Source organism: Heterocephalus glaber, unplaced genomic scaffold (assembly GCF_053883595.1).
Source record: "Heterocephalus glaber isolate CG9 unplaced genomic scaffold, H.glaber_assembly_v1.0 deba00001564, whole genome shotgun sequence".
NCBI classification, from domain to species: Eukaryota; Metazoa; Chordata; class Mammalia; order Rodentia; family Bathyergidae; genus Heterocephalus; species Heterocephalus glaber.
Window position 1 is genome coordinate 17,934,320 of NW_028258351.1, and position 24,007 is coordinate 17,958,326.

At 50.4% G+C, this 24,007-nt stretch overlaps 1 protein-coding gene across 3 annotated transcripts; it reads left to right on the forward strand.

Moving 5' to 3' along the window:
- Window positions 1-229: 229 nt before the first annotated feature.
- Window positions 230-23,559, forward strand: Kif1c (kinesin family member 1C). Of its 3 annotated transcripts, XM_021238088.2 has the most exons (24): window positions 230-454; window positions 1,006-1,079; window positions 2,080-2,200; window positions 2,417-2,549; window positions 2,960-3,036; window positions 3,380-3,559; window positions 4,199-4,264; window positions 4,650-4,828; window positions 4,912-5,023; window positions 5,391-5,468; window positions 5,629-5,694; window positions 5,786-5,861; window positions 6,480-6,558; window positions 6,758-6,903; window positions 8,041-8,207; window positions 8,356-8,435; window positions 8,552-8,627; window positions 13,823-13,902; window positions 14,983-15,077; window positions 18,628-18,711; window positions 19,115-19,301; window positions 19,441-19,513; window positions 20,507-21,124; window positions 22,342-23,559. In XM_021238088.2, the coding sequence occupies exons 4-24, from the start codon at window positions 2,444-2,446 to the stop codon at window positions 23,029-23,031; spliced, it is 3,315 nt and encodes a 1,104-aa protein (XP_021093747.2). In that variant the 5' UTR covers window positions 230-454; window positions 1,006-1,079; window positions 2,080-2,200; window positions 2,417-2,443; the 3' UTR covers window positions 23,032-23,559. The 3 variants fall into 3 exon arrangements, with proteins under 3 accessions (XP_021093747.2, XP_004857382.2, XP_004857381.2); XM_004857324.4 differs by lacking the exon at window positions 1,006-1,079 and having other exon boundaries at window positions 253-454; XM_004857325.4 differs by lacking the exons at window positions 1,006-1,079; window positions 2,080-2,200 and having other exon boundaries at window positions 231-454.
- Window positions 23,560-24,007: the final 448 nt, after the last annotated feature.

A 24,007-nucleotide genomic window follows, 5' to 3' on the forward strand; every position in this document is an offset into this window, starting at 1 on the left:
CAGTGTCCGTCCCCACCCTGGCTTCTCAGGCTGTGGTTGCATTCCCAAGTCGCGGCGGCTACTCGCTCTTGTGTCTATAGACGGGTTCCCAGGTGCCTCCCCACTGTGGGCCCTACAGTCAAGAAGCATTGTCCCTTTAACAAGAGTAGCCCGGGTGGCTCCAGGTCTCTTCTTTGGGCAGCGCGCTCCCGCTCTTCGGCCCGGGCGCGCGCGCCCGCTCGTCCCCCGCCCCTCGCTCCCGTCCCAGCTCGCGCTGCCCGGGCGGGCGCCGGCCGCTGGCGCCGCTACTGCAGCCGCCCCCGGGCCGCGAGTGAGCCGCCCGTCGCCCGGGGACCCGGCGAGGGGCGGGGGCAGCCCCGAACCGACCCTAGATCGCCACTCCAGTCTCACGCTTCCCGAAAAGTTTGTCCCTTTGCACTTCGCGGAGCCACTCCGGGAGCCCCGCCGCGACGAGGTGAGAGCTTCGGAGGGGGAAGGGAGGGGACGCCCGCAGAGGAATGTGCTGGGCTAGGAGGCGGGGAGTCGGGGTCCCGTTTGCATCGGCTAGGCGAGAGAGCTGGGATCATGTGCTGTTTGTCCCGCGGAGGCGCAGAGAGGTGCCAGGCCCAGGGCAGCGGTCGTTTGGCTGGACTAGGGGCCAGGGTCCGCACTGCTGTCCAGAGAGGCCGGGCAGGGGCCTGTTGGAGAATTGCTGGGTGGGTGAGGTGCAGGTGGCCTGAGACCCCTTGTTGGGTAGGTCGGCCCAATCCCAGCCACGGGGTCCTCCTTGTACCCCACTGCACCCTTAAAGGTGCATTGGCAGACCCTTGATCTAGCCCCTATTCCCTTACCCCGCTATCTTTTAGCCTGCCACCCTTTTCCCTGTTCTCTTAATTGCACTAGAGTCACGATTGTGTGTCCCACCAGTGTCTTTCCCTCCTCTGGTCAGGGTCTGGGGGTCAGGGCCATTCTTCCTGAGCTAGCTTCTGATTTTGGCTACTCCCTTCCTGTTCTGGGACGGACCAGTCTATGCTCTACCCAGGATGGCTGGTGAGGTGAGGCCCAGCACAACAGAGGTTTGAGGTCCTTTGGGGCCACAGGTGGGTGGACTGGCATCCCTGAACCCTTTCTACAGTCTTTACCTTGCTGTTCGTGGGTGTGGGCTACTCAGTCTCTCCTCCCAGGGTGTGGGCACTCGATCACCTACATTCTTGGGTTCTAGCCTGGCACCTTCCCCAGGGCTGTGGACACCATAGCGTTGGCCCTAGGCTGGGGCTGGGACCAGTCTGCTTCCTTTCCTTTCTCTCCTCTTTGAAGGAGCTGTCAAACCTCTCCCCCTATCCCTCCCAAGGTATTACCCCAGCAGTGGAGCCCTGGGGGTTGGTACGGTGGATACAGGATGACCCCACCCTCCCCTGCCCATTGTCCTGGATCCTGAGGAGGAAGTGCTGAGGGCTGGGAAAGGGGCTTGAGACCCAAAAGGCAGGTCTTGTGTGCCTGCAGCTCTTGAACTTTTCCCACCAGTAACCCAGGTGGGAACTGGTTTCTACTGCTCCCTTGTTGGTCCTGTAAGGGAATTATAGGTTAGGTTTTATGTTTGGGATTTTCTCTCCTCTCATTTTCTGGGCTCCCAATTTGTGCTTTGGCCCCAGAGCCCTCTCGCTGCCTATTCAAAAATCTTCAGGTTTGATATTCTCTGTCTCCCCTTTCCTTTTCTTATTCTATCTTCATAGCACGACCTCCGTCTTGTCTTTTGGCTTATTTCTTTCATTTTCTTGGTGTCTGTGACTTTCTGTCCCTCCTCTCCTCTTGCCTGCCACCCTCAGTGTCTCTGCCCATTTGTCTCTCTCAGAATTGCTCTCTGTCCAGCTTCATTCTCTCTCTCTCTCCTCTGTCTGAACGTTCGGTACACTTGTGAGTGACGAGGAATAAAAATATCACCATTCCTGCCCTTGGATTCACATTGCATTCAGCCACTCCAGAGAGGCAGCTATTCCCACCTTTCCTAACATTCCCCCATCCCTTCCCCTCTAAATGCAGAAATCCCAGACAGACTCTGGAGCCACAGGTGCCTCCTAACCACTCTTCCCCCACAACCAGGGTTTCCCCTACAGCCCCTGCTGGTGTGGCCAGGCCCCAAGTATAGGATGGGGCTCCCCCTACGAGGGCCGGTGGCAGCCAGAACTGATACAGCTCCCCTGGTCTGGGGCCAGGACACCAGGTAACTCTGGGGTATGGCTGGGGAGAGAGGCAGGAATATTTTTGGAGCCCCTTAAACTAGTGACACTGAGGAGGAAGGCAGAGGAACAGGAACTGGGTTCTTGAGGGGCTGGTTAGCTGGGGAAGGGGAGTAGAGAGATGGTTTCAGAGAGAAGCTGGAAAGCAATGTTTGAGTCTTCCCGGTGGGTCTAATCACCCCTCTTTCTCTGTCCTCCAGCTGAGGAGGGCAGCAGCGTCTGGAGCTATGGCTGGTGCCTCAGTGAAAGTGGCAGTGAGGGTTCGGCCCTTCAATGCCCGTGAGACCAGTCAGGATGCCAAGTGTGTGGTCAGCATGCAGGGCAACACCACCTGTGAGTGAGTCCCAGGGGCCTGGCTGGACACAAGAGGGGAAGGGCAGCCCCACCATGTAGGCAGTCCTGTTGGGCCAAATCAGAGGACTGTGCTGGGCACAGAGCAGGTGCTAGGTTTAAGGGCAGGGGCTGGGGCAGGCTGGCCTTTCCATGTTCCTGTCCCTGGGAGGGGGAATGTTGGCTGGGAGCCCTTGGATTGCCCAATCCAGGGAGGCAGCTCATAAGGGGCGGGCCCTAGGAAGCCAAATTTAGCTTTGGTGGCAGGAGGGGGTGGGGAGTATTAAAGGGGAGAGATGAACTAGGACAGAGGTGGGGAGTGGGATGTCTGGAGTCCAGAGGCTTGTGGGAGAGTGGGCAGAGACTGGGAGTATCTGACCTGGGTTTTCTTTTGCCCTCTCTTGCCTCCTCAGCCATCTTCAATCCCAAACAGATCAAGGATGTCCCCAAAAGCTTCACTTTCGACTATTCCTACTGGTCACACACTTCGGTGAGGTTGTTGGCCTGGGGAAACTAAGCCATAGGGGGAAGGGGATTTAAGTCCTGGGGAGGAGGCAATGCTGGGAAATAAGACCTTCCTGGGATTAGTTGGGACTGGAGAAGGAGAGGGACCCCTGAAGTGGGATGGGTAGGACTCTTAGGTTGTGATTGGGACCAGGAGTGGGGAAGGTAGACTCACTCAGGATAATTAGGACAAGCAAGGGCTGGATATAATGCTCACGGTTGATTAGATTGATGATAGTGGGAAGGAGGCAAGGTTGTGGGGACCATAGACATGAAGAACAAAGTCATCCAGTGCTCCTGTTGTCTTTTTCTGCCCCTCTTTCACCTAGGCTGAGGACCCCCAGTTTGCATCTCAACAGCAGGTGTATCGAGACATTGGGGAAGAGATGCTGCTCCATGCCTTTGAAGGTTACAATGTGTGCATCTTTGCCTATGGGCAGACTGGAGCTGGGAAGTCCTATACCATGATGGGACGGCAGGAGCCAGGGCAGCAGGGGATTGTGCCTCAGGTACATACTTGGGACCTGACTGGGCAGCCAGGGCAGGAGCATCTTCAGCTGCCCCCCAGGGGAGAAAGGATGGGGGTCTAGGATTTATGGAGCAGAGATCTGGTTCTGAGACCCTTAGTTATAAGGAATGTCATGGGGTAGGCTGCAGTCTGGATGCCCAGCTTCCTTTCAGGGGAGAAGGCTTTGTCCCTGGAAGAGACAGGGAAGCTGAATGAGAAGAGCTAAGCCTTTAGCATCAGAGAGCCTTGGTCGAGACTCTGGTTTTACCACTTTCTGCTGGTTTACTTTGTTTCATAATTTGCTAACAGGCTTCCATACCATAAACAAGATGTGGACTGTAGAAAGATCTAGTTGTGGATAACTGAGAGCTGACCTTGATTTTACCTAGCTGTGTAGCATAGCAACCTTACATATAGGCTTGGGAGCGGGACACCTGCCCTGCTGAATACCAGCTTGTGACCCTGGGCAAGTGTGAACCTCTCAGAGATTGCTTTCCTACCTGTAAAGTGGTAATGACCCCTCCCTCAGGCCTGTGGCAAGGGTTAAATTGAGTCACCTGGGACAGGGCCTGGCTGGGGCTGGGCACTGCAAGTGTGCTATGAATGGAGCTTCTCTGTGCTTCTCTGTGTCTCTCTCCAGCTCTGTGAGGACCTGTTTTCTCGTGTCAGTGAGAACCAGAGTGCTCAGCTCTCCTATTCTGTAGAGGTAAGCCTCAGTCTCAGTGCGGGGCAGGGAGGCAGGAAATCAGCGTGATTAAGACTGAGGGCAGTGTTAGTGTTGGAGTCAGCCCGGGAACTAATGCTGGCTCTGCTCATTACTGTCACATTGGGCAATGATTTCAGCCTTTAGCTCCCAAGTATATTCATCTGAAGTGCTAATGGTTAGACTCATTTCCCAGGGTTTGATGGGAGGATCGAACTAGCATATGGAGAATTTTAGCACTTTACCTGGTGTTGCGTGTGTGTGTGTGTGTGTGTGTGTGTGTGTGTGTGTGTACTGCAGTTACCTGTGTCCTGTGTGGTAAAATTTAGTTTAAGTTGTACTGACAGTGTCATTACTAGCATCCTTACTTCTCATTTGCTTTTCCCAGGTGAGCTATATGGAAATCTATTGTGAGCGGGTACGAGACCTTTTGAACCCCAAGAGTCGGGGATCTCTGCGGGTCCGGGAGCACCCTATCCTGGGCCCCTACGTACAGGATTTGTCTAAATTGGCTGTGACCTCCTATGCAGACATTGCTGACCTCATGGACTGTGGAAATAAGGCGAGGTAAGGCAGGCTGATCAAGCAGATTAAGGGACCTAGAGTTGGGAAGTTGAGGGCAGGACCCTGTGACTGCTCTCTCTCCTTAGGACGGTAGCCGCCACCAACATGAATGAGACCAGCAGCCGTTCCCATGCTGTCTTCACCATTGTCTTCACACAGCGCTGTCACGACCAGCTCACTGGGCTGGACTCAGAGAAGGTGGGGATCCGCCTCTGCTAGTTTGTGTCAGCTCTGTCTGTCTCCCCAGCAGAGTCAGATCAGCACACTACAACCTCTCGTTTGCTTGTTTGTCCTTACCAGACTTTTCAGGGCAGGGCTGGGATTCCAGCCCTGGTACACAGTGGGTCTTTAGGTATTTGTAAGTGACTAAATGAACAAATGAATGAGTAACCAGCTCCTCACTGTTTTCTTTCCATATCCCTTTTCCTCCTATCCTTTTCCTTTTCCCCTTCCTGGCTTTCTCCAGCCCTTGCTGACTACCCAGATTCCTGCCAGCTGCTCCCTTGATTTATCTTCCTCATCTCCCCCACCCCAGTCACCTCCTGCCTCTTTCCTCTGACCCCAGGTCAGTAAGATCAGTTTGGTGGACCTTGCTGGGAGCGAGCGGGCTGACTCCTCAGGGGCCCGGGGCATGCGTTTGAAGGTGAGGGCACCTTGGAGGGACACACAAGGACAGTATTGGGGGCTGGGTGGGGAAGTCACTGATCGTAACCTAAGACTCTCCCTGGTGATGAGGGGAGGGTGAAATGGATCTGAGTGAGGATGGGGAGAGGGTCTCATCCCTATATTTTATCCTTTTCCAGGAGGGTGCCAACATCAATAAGTCCTTGACTACTCTCGGGAAGGTGATCTCAGCCCTTGCAGATATGGTGAGCCCTGCAAGTTGGGAGGAGAAGGAGCTCAGGAAAGGGGGCACAGGGAGTGGGCTCACTCTGACCACCTTCTCTTTCCATCTCCCAGCAATCAAAGAAGCGGAAGTCAGATTTTATCCCTTACAGGGACTCTGTGCTCACCTGGCTGCTCAAGGAGAATTTAGGTGAGGGATTCCTCCTGTCTCTGTTGACCCTGCCACTGGCCCCCTTTGATGAATCTAACACTTATCAGAATCATTGCCACTCCCAGAATCCAAAATCCAGTCAATGTTGTCCCATGTTCTCCCCTAACTTAGGGAGTATCTTTTTGAAGAGTGTCTTTTGTTGTATTTTTTGGTTTTTTGAGATAGGGTCTCACTATGCTGTTCAGGCTGGCCTTGAACTCACTGTGTAGCCCAGGCTGGTCTTGAATTTGTGGTGATCCTCCTGCCTCAGCTCTCATGTGCTGGGATTATAGGTGTGCACCACCACACCTGACTTTTTTGAGACTTTCTATGATGAGATCAAGGCCATACCCTTTCTGCCAAGGCCAGGTGCCTCCCCAACCTCACATGATTACTGACTCCATCCCCCGCCCACATACCTGTGATTGTCCTGTAGTTATCTGCTGTCTCTCTGCCCCTGCCTCTCCCCATTAACGCTTCTCAACTTTTAGTTTCACTTTGCCCCAGTGACCCCACAGAGTCCTGTCTGGACACTGAGCACCCCCCTCCCCCATGACCCAGTCTCATTTTTCTTAGGATTTCGCTAAGCTAAAGCTTTTCCATCCTCTTTGTTGGTAGGTGGGAACTCACGCACAGCAATGATTGCAGCCCTGAGCCCTGCTGACATCAATTATGAGGAGACTCTCAGCACCCTCAGGTGGGGCTTCTAGTTCTGGCAGGGATGGGGCAGCATATACAAAGTGCCAGGAGCTCAGAGGCTGTTTACTGAAGAATCCTTTGGTGAGGCAGGGTAAACCCTGCCTGTCTTGAGTCCTGGGAAGGAGAGCAGGAAATAGGCAGCACAGCAAGGGCTTTTGTGCCTGCCCTTACCAGTCCTGATCCCCTTCCTTTCCCAGGTATGCTGACCGCACCAAGCAGATTCGATGCAATGCTGTCATCAATGAGGACCCTAACGCCCGGCTGATCCGAGAGCTGCAGGAGGAGGTGGCACGGCTGCGGGAACTGCTTATGGCTCAGGGGCTTTCAGCCTCTGCTCTGGGAGGTAGGAACAGCCCAGGGATACCTCTTGGCCCACCCTGCCCTTCCTCACTTGCTTTTGACCAGTCTTGGGGTCTGAGAGGGACCATCTGTCATGAAGGCCTTCACTTGTTCAGTGACTTGAACACATGTGGAGAGGGCACTTGTGTCTTCAGATGTTACAGAGCGAGGGACTGTGGGGAGAGTGAGGATTCAGAGGGACTTTGATAGGCTTCTGGAACTACTAAAATGACAGGTACAGGAAGAAGTGGCAAGTTGTATATTTATGGTTCACACAGTGGATGGTAAAGAGGCTGCTGGGTCACCTGCCTTGCAGCAGTTCTTATAAAATATCAGAGTTTTAGTTGAACCTAAGCTTAATGGTCAACAACAGAATGGTTTCTAAGATGCAGTGCTCATCCTCATGGATAAGAAAGCAGTCTCCTGTTAGAGAATGTATGATCCATGTTAACTGGGTCAGGTATGAATTCTCTGTTCAATCTTGAGATCAGTCTCATGGAGGATAGGGTGCTGAGGGACACAGTGAGGGGAACAAAGGTGTTTTTGGGAAGAGAAAGATAAAGAGGATGTGATGTTCGCCTTCCAACATTTGCAAGAGTGCCTGGAAGAAGAAACAGAACTAGAAGCAATAGGTACACAAGACACAGGGCAGATTTCAGCTCAACATTGCTATGAACTTTTGACAGTAGAAACTGTTGGCAGAAGGAACTGGGTATCTCCTTCAGTAACAAGTTCTCCATCCATGATGTATAGGCAAAGACAGGATGCTTATTTGTCAGGGTTGTCTGCGAGGGCTCCCTGTCTGCTAAGAGATTGCCCAAAAGTCTTCCAAAATTATCTGAAAAGCTCTTGGCTTTCTGGGCCGGGGATTTAGCTTAGTGGTTCCAGCACCTGCCTCGAAAGTGCAAGGTCCCCAGTTCGATCCCTGGTACCAAAAAAAAAAAAGCTCTTGGCTTTCTCTAGTGTTTGGTTCCATCTTTTTTTTTTTTTTTTTTTAAATCCTTTTTGCTTTTTTGAGATGGAATTTCTTTATGTTGCCCAGGCTAGTCTTGAATTCATGGGTTCAAGGGATCCTCCTGCCTCAACCTCCCAGGTAGCTAGTACTACAGATCTCATACTCTTTTACCTTTTTCCCTCCCAGGCCTAAAGGTGGAAGAGGGGAGTCCTGGAGGTACTGTACCAGCTGTATCATCTCCCCCTGCCCCAGCTTCACCCTCATCCCCCCCTGCACATAATGGGGAGCTGGAGCCATCATTCTCCAACACTGAGCCTCAGATTGGGCCTGAGGAGGCCATGGAGAGGCTGCAGGTGCAGAGCTGGAGCTAGCAAGGGGTGGGGGTTTGGGAGCTTCTGGGAATTTACTTCTCTAAAACTAGGGATGAGCAAGAAGAAGGGACCTCAGGAGTAGGTTTAGGTCACGGACTGTCTTGATCGCTGCCTGTATTTGTGCCCCCAGGAGACAGAGAAGATTATAGCTGAACTGAACGAGACATGGGAGGAAAAGCTGCGAAAGACAGAAGCCCTGAGGATGGAGAGGTGTGAGGGGCTGGGCCTACCACAGAGCTCTGGGAGGTTGGGGAAGAGGTCAGGCCTTTTAGGGAAGGTTATGGGAATGATGACAGGACTGAAATTTGCCTTTCTTTTTCCCACAGAGAAGCATTGCTGGCTGAGATGGGGGTGGCTGTCCGGGAGGACGGGGGAACTGTGGGCGTCTTCTCTCCAAAGAAGGTGTGTGTGAGATGGGGTGCAAAAGCTCTCTGGGGGCCTAGAAAAGAGAGTTAAGGGTGCCAGGGTGGGAGTTTTAACCTTGATCTTTCCATCTGAGGTCTCTAACTTGTCCCTCTGTCATCTCTGTCCCCTCCTCTGCCACCTCGTTTGTGTTCTGCTTTCTACCTCTTCCTTCCACCTGTCAGCCAGCCAGAGTTTGTGGCCAAGGACCTGGCTGCAGGATGATAGTCTGTCTTCCCTTAAGAGGTTGTGGGAACTGCTTAGAGTCTAGGTCTTTATGTGTGTGTCTATGAGATCATGCGCACAGTTTATCTTGGGATTCGTGCGAAATTGCTCAGTAGTACTTTGCTCGAAGAGAAAGGTAAGGAAGTGGGAAACTAGAGTTTGATTCAGGTAGGAACTTAGATGCTATATATGCTTTTGTATCATTTGAGTTCAGTACCCCATGCATTTCCTTCCACTCAGAAAATTAACTAAAAATACATTTTTTACAAAGGCTAACTTTGGGAAGGCATGTCTGTAAGGGTGGTAGAGGAGGGGTGAGCACTATTCTGTGCAGTAGTGATTGTAAGTGTGCAACAGGATGGAAGCAGGTTTAGATGGAAGCATTAACATGGCCTGGAGATTTAACAGCTGGATTCTCGGACAAGCTAGATTGAAAAACGAAGCCTGAAAGATTGACAGAATTTGGGGATAGAGAGTAGTAGGGACAACATGATGCTAAGCAAACTCAGGGTACGTGTTGGATTGAGTGGGATGGGCTGTTGCCTGCCATAGGTCTGCTGCTGTAGGTAGTAGGTTCTTGGTAAATCTTTGCTGAGAAGAAAGAAAGAAGCAGGGTGGGAGTGGTCAGGCTCAGTTGAGGGCAGGAATGATACTCAAAATACTTAGCCAGCTGGCACAAGGCTAACTGGTCAGAATGGTTGCTCACCCCAGACAGCCAGCACAGCTGTGCTGGTGCATCTTGATGAAGGGATGTTCTGGAAGCCGAGTTGAGTAGAGCAGGAACTTCCAGTCCCACAAGGGAACAAGCCAAGCTTGTCTGGTCCATGGTGCAAAGCAGACAAGGAGCAGGCCTTAAGTCAGGCACACTGTCCTGGGGCCAGACAGTTCCTTGGGGGTGGCTGAGAAGAGGTAGATTGCTGGAAGGAGGGCTTGCTTTATTTTGTAAGGTCAGGTCCATCTGGAAAACAGAACAAACAGGGATCATTGAAACCTTGTTCTAAGTGGTTCCGATGCCTGCCCGGCAAGTGCAAGGACCCAAGTTCGATCCCCGGTACCAAAAAAAAAAAAAAAGAACAGAGCTTTGACTTTCCTGGACCCAGTAGCAACGAGGGAGTAAGAGCTGTAGGTGGATAATTAAGGGTGTTAGGCCAGGCTGAAGGGCTGGTCCAGGGCTGGGTATCCAGGGCTGTTGGGTCCTTCAGAGGGATCCAGCTACTTCTTGGTGGGCGAGTCTATAAATGGCTTGTAGCATGGCTTCTAACCATCTTTGGGTGCCTGTGCCTGGGGCACTGATACCCCATTGCAGGGATGGAGAAAAGGCAGAAAGGAATGGAGCAACTGATGGGGTGGAGTTTCTTCTCAGGCTGGACACTGCTCAGGGATGCTACTTCCTAAAACCCAGATGCCAGAGGAAGGGGTTCTGGTTTTTAATTATCCTGGTAAAGATAATGTATACCTCCAGAGAGGACATTCAGATAGGACTCAATAAGTCTCCTTCATTTCTACCCTCAGGTTCCTTATCAGTAGCAGTCTCCATTATCAGTTCATAATGAGTTCTTTTGGAGGCATGTGTCATATATATAATTATACACACATACACACACGGCTTCTCTTTAATAGTGGTTGCATACCTTATTTTTAAAGGTCACTTTTATTTTATTCTTTTTTTTGAAACAAGGTCTTGCTGTATAGTTCAGGCTGGCTTTGAACTCACTTTATAGTCCAGATGGATCTCAGACTCACGATGATCCTGCTGCTTCAGCCTTCTGAGTGTTGGGATTACAGCATGCACCATTATGCTTGGCTTTGCTTTTTTTCAAGATGTCAGAATATTCCATGGTACAGATACAGAATAATTCATTTGACAGCTTCTTACTGCGGGCATTTAGGGTTTTCCCATTCTTTGTCACTATAAACAGTTTTATAACAGTCTTATAAGTAGGTATAAGGTATAAGACGTATAAGAACATTCCTAGAAGTGGAGATTTGAAGTCAAGTGGTAGCCATTTAAAATTTTGATTTATGTTGCTGAAATACTTTCTGAAGATTATAACTATGCCAATTTATAGTCCCAAGAATGATGTACAAGGGGGCCTATTTTCCCTTACCTTTTTTAGTATCCTGGGTTAATCAGACTTTTTGATCTTTAGCAGTGTGATTGGTGAAAAGGCATCTTGGAATAGTTCACATTTGTATTTTTCTGAAGGTGGTGGGGATGAACATGTTTCCTTCCTTCCTCTCTCTCTCTCTGTCTCTCTGTCTCTCTGTCTCTCTGTCTCTGTATCTCTGTCTGTCTCTGTCTGTCTCTGTCTCTCGTGTTGCTAGGAATCAAATCAAGGGCCTCATTCATTCTAGACTAATTCACTACCACTGAGCTACACCGTGTGCCCTTTCCTCATGTGTTTCAGAAGGGAGAGGTGGGTTAGGCTTACTGGGGAGATGGGTTTGGGGTCAGGGGTGCCTCCAACCTGAGAATGGTCAAGTGGAAGATTGGCTCCTAGGGAAAAAGCTGCAGTTCGTTTTGAAAAGAGCCAAGATCCTTAGAGAAAGCCCTTTTTTTCTGGGACTCCCTCTACTCCCAGGCCTAAGGAGTTCTTTCTTAAATCAGTGATTCTCAAACCTGGCTGAGAGCTTCCTTCTCAGGGGCAGAAATCAGGGGAGAGGACCAGACTCTAGGTTTCCTACCCCATCCTGGGCCTGGTTGGCTCTCTGCTTGTCTGCTTAACACCCTATGTATCTAGTTAGATTTCATTTTAACAAAGAGTTCCAGGGCTGAACAGAAACTGAGAAGCACTGCCCCAAATCATGTTCAGTCTCCCCAGAGATAGATTGCTTTCTGCTTCCAGAGCTCATCAGTGTCTGTCAGTCCCAGAAAAGGCTTGACACTGTGGTGTAAGGAGGGACATGAACATCCCTCAGGCAGAGTGTAGCCGCAGTGATCCTGGGGTGTCTGGGGAAAGGCAGATACAGATCCCCATCATGTGGACTGTGGACACATCCATGGGCCCCTGGTGTGCAGAGTGGGTCTCAGAGAAATCCAGAGCCTCCATTCTTGTCTCTTTTGCCTCTATACTCCGGACTTTTCTGACTCCAAGGTTCTTTCTAACTCCTCTTCCTTTGGTGTGTCCACACCCTCTTTCTCCCCAAAGACCAGGTCCCATGTTGCCTTTCTCATGAAGTCCTCCAGTGACCCTGAGCTCCTGTAGTTCTGCACTTTGTTCCTCTTTGCATGTGAGTCCCTCCCAGAATACAGGAGTGCTCAACTACCTGGGAATAAATGAACAAACGAATGAACTGGAAGAGCTGGGAGAAGGCCAGAAAACTCTTCTATGAGGCATCCTTTTTTCCCACTTGTAACAAGCAGTGTGTCCACACCAAGTCTCACCTCCCCAACTTGGCTCTGATTTCCTTCCTGACAGGACAGTGAGTCAGGGTTTGACTCATCTGTGTCCCATCCTACACCTCAGGGAGGTCAGATAAAAAACCCATTGTGAATCATTGTAGAGCAGAGGCAGGGGATCTTGTGTTTGGTTGGAAGGGTTGGAAAAGCTTCACAAAAGTGGCATTTGAGATAGGCGTGGAGGGACATAAAGTGAATGATTTGAACAGGTGGGAGTGGGGCAGGGATCAGGAAGGCTGTTCCAGGCATGGGAACATGGCAGGGTGAGCAGCTCACAAAGTGGCCAGGATTGTGGAAGGCCTGCTTCTGGAGTGAGAGCTCAGCAATCCACTGGGGAAGCTCAGTGTTGGGGAGAGGGCCCCAGAAAAGGGCTTAGACAGGTGGGCTCAGCCATGACATGAAGTAGAGCAGGGTAAACAGGTCTCAAGTCAGGTGGGCATGGGGTGCCAGCTGGAGAAGGCCCTGTGGAAACACAGTGACATGGCCACAGTGTGGTATAAGCAGAAAGTTGGAAACCTGTAGAGAGGGCAGGAAGTCAGGCAGGCCTGAGGCAGAATGATGCAGAGGGGTGGACAGGTATGAGCTGAAGCAGCGACTGTAGGGAGGGGGAGTTCTGTCAGTGTGGCAGCCAGTGGTATGAGGGATGGAGGGAACAAGGCTGTGTGCTTCCCAGAGTTACATGCCTGGGAAAAGATGGATGGAGATCTAGAAATGAAGGGAAGTGGGAAGGAGGGAAGGGAAAAGGAACGTAAATAGGATCAAGATACAATATGTATATGTAGCAATTTCGCATGATGAATGTTTATTATGTATCACAAGCATACTGATAAAAAACAAAACAGAAGTCAGAAAACATGCTGTTGGGTAGGGGAATGGGCTGGGCTTTCAGCAGAGAGCAGCATCATGATCAGGCAGGTATTTGGGATGGTCGGGAGGCCTTGGGCAGGCACAGCACCAGGCAGCTGCTGCAGTGGTCTGAGGTAAGCAGGACCAGGTTTGGGTTGGCAGAGACCGAGGAAGAATCAATTGTCTACTTCGAGAAACAGATTTGCTTGTTCAGTTTTTAAATTGAAGTGACACTTTTTTAAAATTTAAAAATTATAAAGTAATCCATGCTTATGAGAAATTCAAGGTGTAATGAAAGGTGGGAGGTACCAGTGTCCTCACTCAGTTCCTTCACTTACTGTCCAGGAGTTGGAAGGTAGGTTTGGAGGGAGGGCATGATGGATTTGGGGGACAGAGGGAATAAAGGGAAGAAGAGGACAGTGCAGCTAGATTCCACAGCTTCTGGCTGGGAATCTCTGTCTCCAAAGAGACAGGGACTTGGAAAGGATTGCTGACTTGGGAGGGGTGAGTGGTGGTGGTTTTTTGTAGGCATTATTGTTTGAGGAAAAGGTGGTGATTGTGAGAGGTAGAAACGAAAAAATCAGTGATGCTCTTCAGGGCAGGAAAGCTCCCCAAGTGCTAGGGCAGGGATGTCTACTCACACTCCTTTGCTCTCTTCCTCTTTGTGACTACCCTGGCCAGCTCTCTGGGGCTTTCCCCTGACCACTCACCTTTCCACTGTTAGACTCCCCACCTGGTGAACCTGAACGAAGACCCCCTGATGTCTGAATGTCTGCTCTACCACATCAAAGATGGCATCACCAGGTAGCATGTACTCAGGGGCCTGGGAGGGGGCAGTCTCTTTTTTAGGAGTGTGGTTGAAGAGGGATGGTGACATTGGTGACTCTTTGTCTTGTGTACATTGCAGCATCCCAGATCTCTGGATAGCTGCTGCCACAGCCCTGATTGTTGCTTTCCCTGCTGCTGCTGCTGCTGCTGCTTCTGCTTCCGCTGCTTCCTCTCCCTCTTTCTGCTCCTCTTCCTCCTCCTCCTCTTCCTCCTCCTCTTCCTCATCCTTTTCCTCTTCTCACCTTCCCTTCCCTCCTCCTTCTCCTTCTCTTCCTTACCCAGGGCTTTGCACATGCTAAGCAAGCACTTTACTAATGATACACAGCCCCAGCCCTCTCCCAGCGTCTTGGAAAGTTGCTGAGTCATGCTGGTCAGTGGCTTGCTGTCCTCTGTCCCCTACTTTGGTGAGAGCAAGATGCTTCCTGGGACCAGAGCGACCCAGCACTTATACGGAGATGGCTCCTAATTTATTGGTGTAGAAGAGTTGGTGGGAAACTTTGACCACCTCATTCTTAGCCCCAGATACCACTGCTTTGTGGTCCTGTGGTGGGACCCTCTTGGAGGAGGGGAAAGAGGAATATTGCCTGGCCCTGTATTGTCAAGGATAATTCCCATGTGGCAGACTTTGTGGCTGAGGCTTTTCCAGCTGATACTAATGAACCCCTGGGGCTCAGTGTCTCCTGGAGTTCAGGGGGTGAGGATGCCCTCTCCCCTCCTACCATAGGCATTTGAACCTGTCCTGGGTGATCATCATGGTTAGAGAATTCTTAGGGTGATCAGCCCTAAGGCTGGGTAGCAGATGTGTGGCTGAGAATGCCCACCAGTCCCAGGCTCACTTTTCCCCTTTGCTGTATCATGTGACTAAGGACATGGGCTTAAATCCCACCTTCACCACTGGGCAGCTGTGTGACCTTAGGTAGGTTATTTCTTCTTCCTGAGCCTTCGTCTGCTTTTCTGTGAAATGGAGATAATTATGCTTGCCTCACTGAGTTGGATGAATTGATGTTCAGAGGGTGCTCTGGAACACACCCAGAATGTTCACTGTTGCTTCTCCAGGGTTGGCCAGGTAGATGTAGACATCAAGCTGACTGGACAGTTTATCCGGGAGCAACACTGTCTGTTCCGGAGCATCCCTCAGCCAGATGGAGAAGGTAATGGCCAGCGGGAGGTGAGTGGGGTGGCCAGACAGAGGGAGAGACAGGTCCCATGTTCCACCCCACCCAGAGGCCTGGATCGGGCAGTGGGAAGAGAAGCCAAGTTGAGGGGAGGGCATCCTCACCCTCAGTGGGGCTCCCAGCTCCTGGGTGAGCAGTGAGGGAGTACTAAGGGTCTGCTCATCTGTGTGGTCAGGGGACTCCAAGGAGCCTGAGGTAGAAACAGGACACTGAGTCAAGTCAAGTCTGAGGGTGGGATTCTGGTGAAAAGAAAATGCTGCCCCCTCCCGTTTTTTTTTTTTGCCTCAGATAGCACTCTGGTCATTGTATCCAAAAGCCTGTATTCATTTCAGTGAATTATCTGAATTTATCTCTGGAAAACCTCTATTAGTCCACCTGTGTTGACACAGGTTTCTGAGAATTAAAGGTTCATGTGTCTGTGATTACAAATGCTTTGGAGTCTTCAGACCATCACACTCCCCCCCCCCTTTTTTTGAGGGTCTCGATAAGTTGCCTAAGCTGGGCTTAAATTTGTGATTCTCATGCCTCAGCTTCCTAGAATACTAGATTACAGGTATGCCTCACCACACCAAGCTGATTTAGCCCTTAAGAGAGCCATAAAACTCTTTTTGGTACCGGGGATTGAACTCGGGACCTTGTGCTTTCGAGGCAGGCGGTGGAACCACTGAGCTAAATCCCCAGCCCCATAAAACTTTTTTTGGAGACAGGGTCTTGTTATGAAGTTTAGGCTGATCCTAAACTCACTATGTAGTATAGGTTGGTCTTGAACTCAGTGTGATCCTCTTGCCTCAGTTTCCTGAGGGTTACAGGTGTGCATCACCATGTCCTGCCTAAGATAGACATAATGCTTTTAAGATCTTTAGGAATCACAGGCTTTGAGGGTGACTGTAGTAGTTTGTGTGACGTATCAACAAAACAATACTTATGCAGTTCGGTGTGTATATTTGGTCATGTTTTTTGTTTTTTTGCTGTTGTGGAAATTGAATCCAAGGTTACATGCATGCTATGCTAGGCAAGCGCTCTAACACTAAGCCATATTCTCATCCCCACCACATTTAAAAAAAATAAGAAATGGCTGGGTATGGTGGTGCTTGCTGAAATACCAGCTATTTTGGAGGCTGAGAGAGGAGGATTGCTTGATCCCAGGTGTTCAGGGCTCACCAGGGCAGCATATCCAGTCCCTTAGCCCCTCCGAAAAGGAGAAGACACTATCACATATCTTACAGCTCAGAGTTAAGATGTGCCTGTTGAATTTTAGTTTGGTTTAGGATCAGCGGATTAACATTCTGGCCTGGTTTGAGTCTCCAGTGGCAGCAAATGCTTCAAGCATTTCATACTGAGAGCTGTTGAATCAGTTCAGTTCAGTGAGTTTCTACTGAGTTCCTGTTCTGTGGTTTCCTCAAGCGCTGTGCTGGGGGAAATATCAAAGCCATATGAGACCCAGAGGGCAAGCTCATTATCAAAGCAACACAGGGCAGCTCACAGTGTGTTTAGGGAGAGGACAAACATGTGCAAGAATGCTAAATAAATCACAGGAAGGCCAAGTGCGATGGTACATGTTTGTAATTCCAGCTACTCAGGAGGCTGAAGAAGGGAGGATTGTAAGTTCAAGTCCATCCTGGGCAACTTGGTGAGACCCTGTCTTAAAATAAAAAGCGCTCAGGGCCGGGGATTTTAGCTCAGTGGTGCCGCGCTTGCCTTGCAAGCACAAGGTCCTGAGTTTAATCCTTCAATCCAAAAATAAATAAATAGATAAATAAAAATAAAATAAATAAATAAAAAGGACTGGAGATGTAGCTTAGTGGTAGAGTGCTTGCTTAGCATGCACAAGGCCCTGGGTTCAATCCCCAGCACTGCAAGAAAAAAAAGTCAGTAAAAACAGCCTATGTTTCTGTACCCCAAAGAGTGGGGCCCTAGAGATTTAGTCCATCCTTACCACATATTCAGCACTTGACTACATGCAGGCAGAGAAGGTGGGCAGCATGGACATAGTAATTACTGTCCATCTACTTGTGTTCATCTCCTTGCATTTTCTGATGCAGCTCACAGGTGACAAAACTGAAACTACTAGTTGGGTAATCTGCCCCAAGACTACACAGCTAGAAAATGGTGGAGTTGAAGGAATACAGGACAGTAGGCTTTGCCCTGTGCTGCCAGATTGTCGAAAGTTCAAGGACAGAGAGGAGGCTGCCTGGCTAGGCTGGAGCGGTCATTTCCCCTAGCTATATTTTCTGTCCATAACCCCTATCCCATCCTTTAGAGGGAACTTTCAATTGTCTGCTTTTAAGAATTATTAGAATTAAATGACTTAAGTTATGTTGTTTATCATCTGTCTTACCAGCCAGCAGTAAGCTCTGTAAAAGCAGGATTTTTAAATTTTTGTCTCTTTTATTAGGCTCCAAAATCTAATAAAATAGTGTCTGGCGTATAGTAGGGTCATAATATATTTGTGCAATCAGTGAATGCCCGGGGCGTGGTGGGAAATAAGGGAGTAAAGGTGAGATAAACCTGTGCGGTGATGTCCTTTAGCTGTCTCTCCCAGGACTTCTCTCTTTTTATCATTTATGCCCCTTGAAATCTGAGTCTGCCTTTGAGCATCAGGTCGAAAGTTGCTACTTTCACATAATCCTTTCTAGGGTTCCTTAGGCATGATCCTTAAGCAAGGTTCTTTGGTCTCTTTGTCCTCTGTGATTCATAGTCCTCATCTCAGCCTCCTCATTCATTCCAGTTTCCATGTTTCTTTTTTACTTTCAGTGTAAATAATAATAAAAGTCATGTTTGCTTATTACTTTATGGTTTATTTATTTGAATCTTTCAACCACTCTGTAAATAAGGTTTCATTATCACATTTTATAAGTTACCACAGAAATTAGATGTTGCTCAGTGTCTTTGGTGAAGGAGTCGTAGGGCCTGGGTCTTTGGGATATTGGGGTCACTTGGTGACAACAAGGCAATGCTCCTTGAGGGTAGGAGAGCTCCTTCATGTATCTTCATGTCTCAAGCAAGCAGCAGGCTCAGCGATTTGTACTGAGGAGTACTTTGATAGATGTTTGTGTTGCATTGACTCTATCTTGTCATATGTCATCTGTGTCGAGAGGAGATTAGTCAGGTGGAAGTTTGCAAGATGTATCAGACACAGAGGTGGGCTAGGAACCTACTGGAGGAATCCAGGCCTGGCCAGGGATGTTTTCGAAAAGGTAGGAAGGTCTGGAAGGGCTCTGGCCAGTTGAATATGAGAAATGAAGCATTCTGAGAATTACGGGTTTTCTTGCTGCTGCTGGGGAGGATGGTAGTGGGGAGTAGGGCCACCTCAGAAGCTTCTGGGAATTGTAGTTGGGCTCTAACCCTCCTTCTGCTCTTCCTTTCCTGTGCTGCCTGCCACCAGAGGGGACTTGGCACCCCCCACAGGTACTGGGGGTGGGACTGGTGGTGCATGTGTGGTTTTGGGGGCCAGGCAAGGTGGGAATCTGTGACCATAACTGCCTTTCCCAGGTCTGATTTTTCCTTCCCCTCTCCTTCCTCACAGTGGTGGTCACTCTGGAGCCTTGTGAAGGAGCTGAGACGTATGTCAATGGGAAGCTGGTGACAGAGCCGCTGGTGCTGAAGTCAGGTAGAAAATGTGTCACAAACTGAAGGTCTGGGACATGGGCACACATAGCAATCACAGGGCAGGACTTTCTAGGTACATCCTATGGTAGGACCCTAAAATAAATCAGAAGTAGCATGGGGTTATATAGGAGGAGCTGGGATGTGAAAATTGAGGAGTCAGTTCTTGGTTTCTCTTATGGTCCCAGGGAACCAGGACAAGGATTCCCAGCTCCTCAAAGTCCCTTTGCTGATAGAGATCAAGTGAATCAACCAGGGCAGTGTCAACTGTGACTGGCCCTCTGCTTGGGGTTATGGGAGCCTAAGGCTCCTGGGATTCAAGAGCAAGCTCCTGTATGCCTTGCTTGTAGAGATGGATTTGCAATTATAGGGGAGAAACTCTACTTTCCCCTTTTTTCCATTTCCAGGGAATAGGATTGTGATGGGCAAAAACCACGTTTTCCGCTTCAATCACCCGGAGCAGGCACGGCTGGAACGGGAACGAGGGGTCCCCCCACCCCCAGGACCGCCCTCTGAGCCTGTTGACTGGAACTTTGCCCAGAAGGAACTTCTGGAACAGCAGGGCATCGACATAAAGCTGGAAATGGAGAAGAGGTATGAGGGGGGTTCCCCTTGTGCCCCTGCAGGCCCTAGGGACCCAGTGTCCTCTTGTCACCAAATACCCCACTGAAGTGGCACCAGACAGGCCTCCCCTCTCCCAGCTCTTCCTTTCCTCTGCCCGATTTGATTCTAGGCTTCAGGATCTGGAGAATCAGTACCGGAAAGAAAAGGAAGAGGCTGACCTTCTGCTGGAGCAGCAGCGACTGGTGAGGGCAACAGGGTGCTGTAGGACAGGCAGAACCTGGGGACAGGCTGGCAAGCAGATGAGCAGCAAAGCTGGCAACACTTCAGCCTGACTCTGCATTCAGTGTGCTGCTCTCTGAGCCCAAGTGGGAAGGTGGGGTGGGCTGAGGTGTCAGGGCAGCGTCTAAGAGGAAGAAATGAGGAGAGAGATATGATGTGACAGTGGGGGGTGGGACGGGACACTAAAGTTCCTTCCAGTTGACCAGGGATCCCCAGACTCCAGTTGATCCATTGCTACCTTAGTGATTTTGACTACATCCAAGTGTTATCAGTTACTTTAGATTGATTTTTGGGTTTTTTATTCTTTTGAGATAGAGTCTTATAGTTCAGGCTGCCCTTGAACTGATTATGTAGCCCAGGTTGGCCTTGAACTCATGGCAATCCCTCTATCTCAGCCTCTAGAGTGCTGCAATTACAAGTTGTGCCACCACACCTAGCCATAAGATTGGTCTTTGATGGACTTGCAATAATAGGCCTTCATGTCCTGGGTGAGATTTCTGTCAATGATGGACTTCATATAGTATGGTGATTCCATAAGATTATATTACTAGTAACATGTAACCACCTTAGTTTGTGTCAGTACATTCTGTGACATTCACACAATGATGAAATCACCTGAGGAAACATTTCTCAGAACGTATCTCTGTGATTAAGCAATACATGACTGTATGGACACAAAATTTTAGACTTGATTTGCTACACCTAATATTTATGATCACTTTCTGTGTGCCAGTCCTTGTTATAAATATTTAATCCTTCAAACGTATCTGTGAAGTAGATAACTGTCATCATTTCCATTGTCCAGACCAGCAGAGATTAAACATTCTTATTCTCATAAGAGGTAGAGCAGGACCTGAACCCAGGTGTGCTGATAGGGTGTTTCCCAGGTATCTGAACAAGGCTGGGCTCTGGGATGTCCTTAACTCTCTCCCTGTCTCCACTCTCTCTGACCCCAGTATGCAGACTCTGACAGTGGGGACGACTCTGACAAGCGCTCCTGTGAGGAGAGCTGGCGGCTGATCTCCTCCCTACGGGAGCAGCTGCCGCCCACCACGGTTCAGACCATCGTCAAGCGCTGTGGCCTTCCCAGCAGTGGCAAGCGTAGGGCCCCTAGGAGGGTTTATCAGATCCCCCAGAGGAGGCGCCTACAGGGCAAAGACCCCCGCTGGGCTACCATGGCTGACCTGAAGATGCAAGCAGTCAAGGAGATCTGCTATGAGGTCGCCCTGGCTGACTTCCGCCATGGGCGGGCTGAGATCGAGGCCCTGGCTGCTCTCAAGATGAGGGAGCTGTGTCGCACCTACGGCAAGCCTGAGGGTCCTGGAGATGCCTGGAGGGCTGTGGCCCGGGATGTCTGGGATACAGTGGGAGAGGAAGAAGGCGGCGGCGGAGGTGGCAGTGGAGGCGGGGAGGAGGGAGCCCGAGGAGCAGAGGTGGAGGATCTCCGTGCTCACATCGATAAGCTGACAGGGATTCTACAGGAGGTGAAGCTGCAGAATAGCAGCAAGGACCGAGAGCTGCAGGCCCTGCGGGACCGAATGCTCCGCATGGAGAGGGTCATCCCCCTGACTCAGGTAGGGAGGCCTGGCCCAGTTACCTCTCTCCTTTCTAAACCTCTTTCAGCTCCTTCCTCCCTGAGGAACCTGTATCTCCCCTCAAGTCCCTATCTCCTTCCTCTCTGATAAAAGCTTATTGAAGTTTACATAGTTTTTCTTAAAAGCGTTTATGAATAACACGTCTCCCGGTCACCAGGCTGCTAATTAAAAATGCAGATTCCTGGGTTCTACCCCAGCCTACTGAACCCACATCTTTGGGGATGAACTTGCATCTATAATGAGTTCCCCAGGTGTTTCTGAAGTAGAATACAGCTTGAGAACCACTGATACAAAGTACGTAATTATTAAGTTGCAGCTTGAGGAAGCTGTGTGTACTCTCCCTGGTTGACTGTTTACTCTGAGGTGGTCACAGTGCCTAGTGCTTTTTGTGCCTTCTCCTTAATCTTCACAATAGCTCTGTGAGTGGTAGTGCTGTTACCTAACCCTGCTCTGCATTTTTTCACAACAAATGGGTATTTGAATGCCCACTGTAGGGCAGGTATTGTGCGAACCACTGGGGGTTATTTAAAACGACAGACTGAGATTCTGCTCCATTCTAGTTTTCTTGGGGATGGAACCACAGTCATAATCATGGCTTGAGGTTACTAAAGCTTCCCTCTCCAGCGTAGCTGCTGGTCCTCTCTCCTCGCTTGCTCCACTCCAGCTTCCTTGAACTTGCTCGGAATGCCCCATTCTCCTTTGTATCTGCTGTTCCCTCTGCCTAGATGCTTTTCCCCCAGACAGCCACGTAGCTTCCTCCTCATTTCCTTCAGGCCTTGACTAAAATGATGACTTCTCAGTGAATCCCTTCTTGTTCACCTCTGTGGCCATCCCTATAATAGCTTTGTAGCCTCCTTCCCTGCTCTGCTCTTTTCCATCTGAAATATAACTCATTTAATTCTTATAATGACCGTATTGCTGGATATCATTGTACAGATGAGGAAACAGACACAGAGAGGTCACAAAAATCTGACCATACAGCTAGAAAGTGTCAGACCCAGTGTTGAGCCCAGACCGTCTTGCCCTCAGGCCTGCACTCCTTAACCATTACCAGTCCAGTTTCTATATCTCAAGCCCTTTTCTGAACTCCTTCACATTCAGTTACTCCAGTCCTGACTTACTCTCTTAAAGCCACACGTCCTCAGGACTCAGCTATCCTCATGTTCCTTCTTTTCTTTCACCCTCTTCCCTTTCAGGATCATGAGGATGAGCATGAAGAAGCCAGTGAGGTCACCTGGTCCCCACCTGAAGGGTCAGAGGCGGTAGAGGAGGCAGTGTCCAGTGACCATTCACCCTCAGTCCGGCCCCCCTCCCCACCCCTGTCCAGCTGGGAGCGAGTGTCGAGGCTGATGGAGGAGGACCCTGCCTTCCGCCGAGGCCGCCTTCGTTGGCTCAAGCAGGAGCAGCTGCGGCTGCAGGGACTGCAGGGCTCGGGGGGCCGGGGCGGGGGTCTGCGCAGGCCCCCGGCGCGCTTTGTGCCCCCTCACGACTGTAAGCTGCGATTCCCCTTCAAGAGCAACCCCCAGCACCGGGAGTCCTGGCCAGGAATGGGGAGCGGGGAGGCCCCAGCTCCACCTCCACCTCCACCTCCTGAGGAAGTCACTCCACCTCCTGCCACTCCTGCGCGTAGGCCTCCGAGTCCCCGTAGGTCCCACCGTCCCCGAAGAAACTCCCTGGATGGAGGAGGCCGATCCCGGGGAGGGGGTTCCACACAGCCAGAACCCCAGAACTTCCAGTCCAAAAAGCACAACTATTATCCCCAGCAGCCTCAACCTTACCCAGCCCAGCGCCCCCCAGGGCCCCGCTACCCCCCATACACTACTCCGCCACGGATGAGACGGCAGCGCTCAGCCCCTGACCTCAAGGAGAGTGGGGCAGCAGTGTGAGTCCCATGTCCTGGGCAGAGGGCCTGGCGAAGCCCTTGCTGGGAGGAACAAGGATGCCAGGGATGCTTTCCCAGAAGCCCTGGGGCGGGGAGGCCCAGAGAGGAGAGAGAAGGTCTGAGTAGGTGACAGAAGATGTGGTGGTGACTAAGCCGGAGGCTGAGTGAAGGAAGAGGGCAGAGTTGCCAGGAGCAAACCAAAGTGAGCGATAGGAAGCTGCCTTGGGGCCACCCCTTGCAGAGGGGGGTGGTCCCACAAACGCTGCTATGGGTGGGGTGGGGGGCTGCGGGCTGCGTAGTCAGTGTTTGAATTTCTTTTTGAGTGGGTATAAAGAGGGGAGAACTGAGAGGCCAGTTCTTCTCCCTGGCCCCTGTCTGTCTTTCTGTCTGTGGTGGGTTTGTTTCCAGGGAAGTGTGGTGGGATCATGTCATTCCCCTCCCCTTCCAGGCCTCCTGCTATATTTGGGGGACCTGTCTGGTTTGGCTGGAGTCCCATGAGGATATGGGGTGTCTTAATAAAGGATAGCAAACAGCTTGTGGCTCACTGTTTTAATGGAGATATGTGTCTTAGGAGTGAAAAACAGCTCTTAAGTGCCTGTGAATTTTGACATGTGATGCTTCCATGCCATCAACACCCTGATCAAGATACAAGAATGGAAGGGGCTGGGGATTTAGCTCAGTGATTCTGGCGCCTGCCTTGCAAGTGCAAGGTCCTGAGTTCGATCCCCAGTACCAAAAAAAAAAAAAAAACAGATACAATAATGGGGCTGGGGATTTATCTCAGTGGTTTCACTGCCTGCTGCACAAGTGCAAAGACCCGAGTTCAATCCCCAGTACCAAAAAACCAAAAGATACAAGAATGGCCGGCAATGGTGGCATGGTAATGGCAGCACTTGGGAGGCCGAGGCAGGAGAATCACCAAGGCCATCCTGGGCTACATAATGAGTCCAAGGCCAGCCTGAATTACATAGTAAGACCCT

Bases quoted from the DNA above. Each gene is read 5' to 3' on its own strand.
- Kif1c (XM_021238088.2), top strand. From the start codon at position 2,444: ATGGCTGGTGCCTCAGTGAAAGTGGCAGTGAGGGTTCGGCCCTTCAAT. The intron at 3,037-3,379 runs GTGAGGTTGTTG...TCTTTCACCTAG, and splicing joins CCTACTGGTCACACACTTCG to GCTGAGGACCCCCAGTTTGC. The intron at 19,514-20,506 runs GTGAGGGCAACA...CTCTGACCCCAG, and splicing joins TGCTGGAGCAGCAGCGACTG to TATGCAGACTCTGACAGTGG.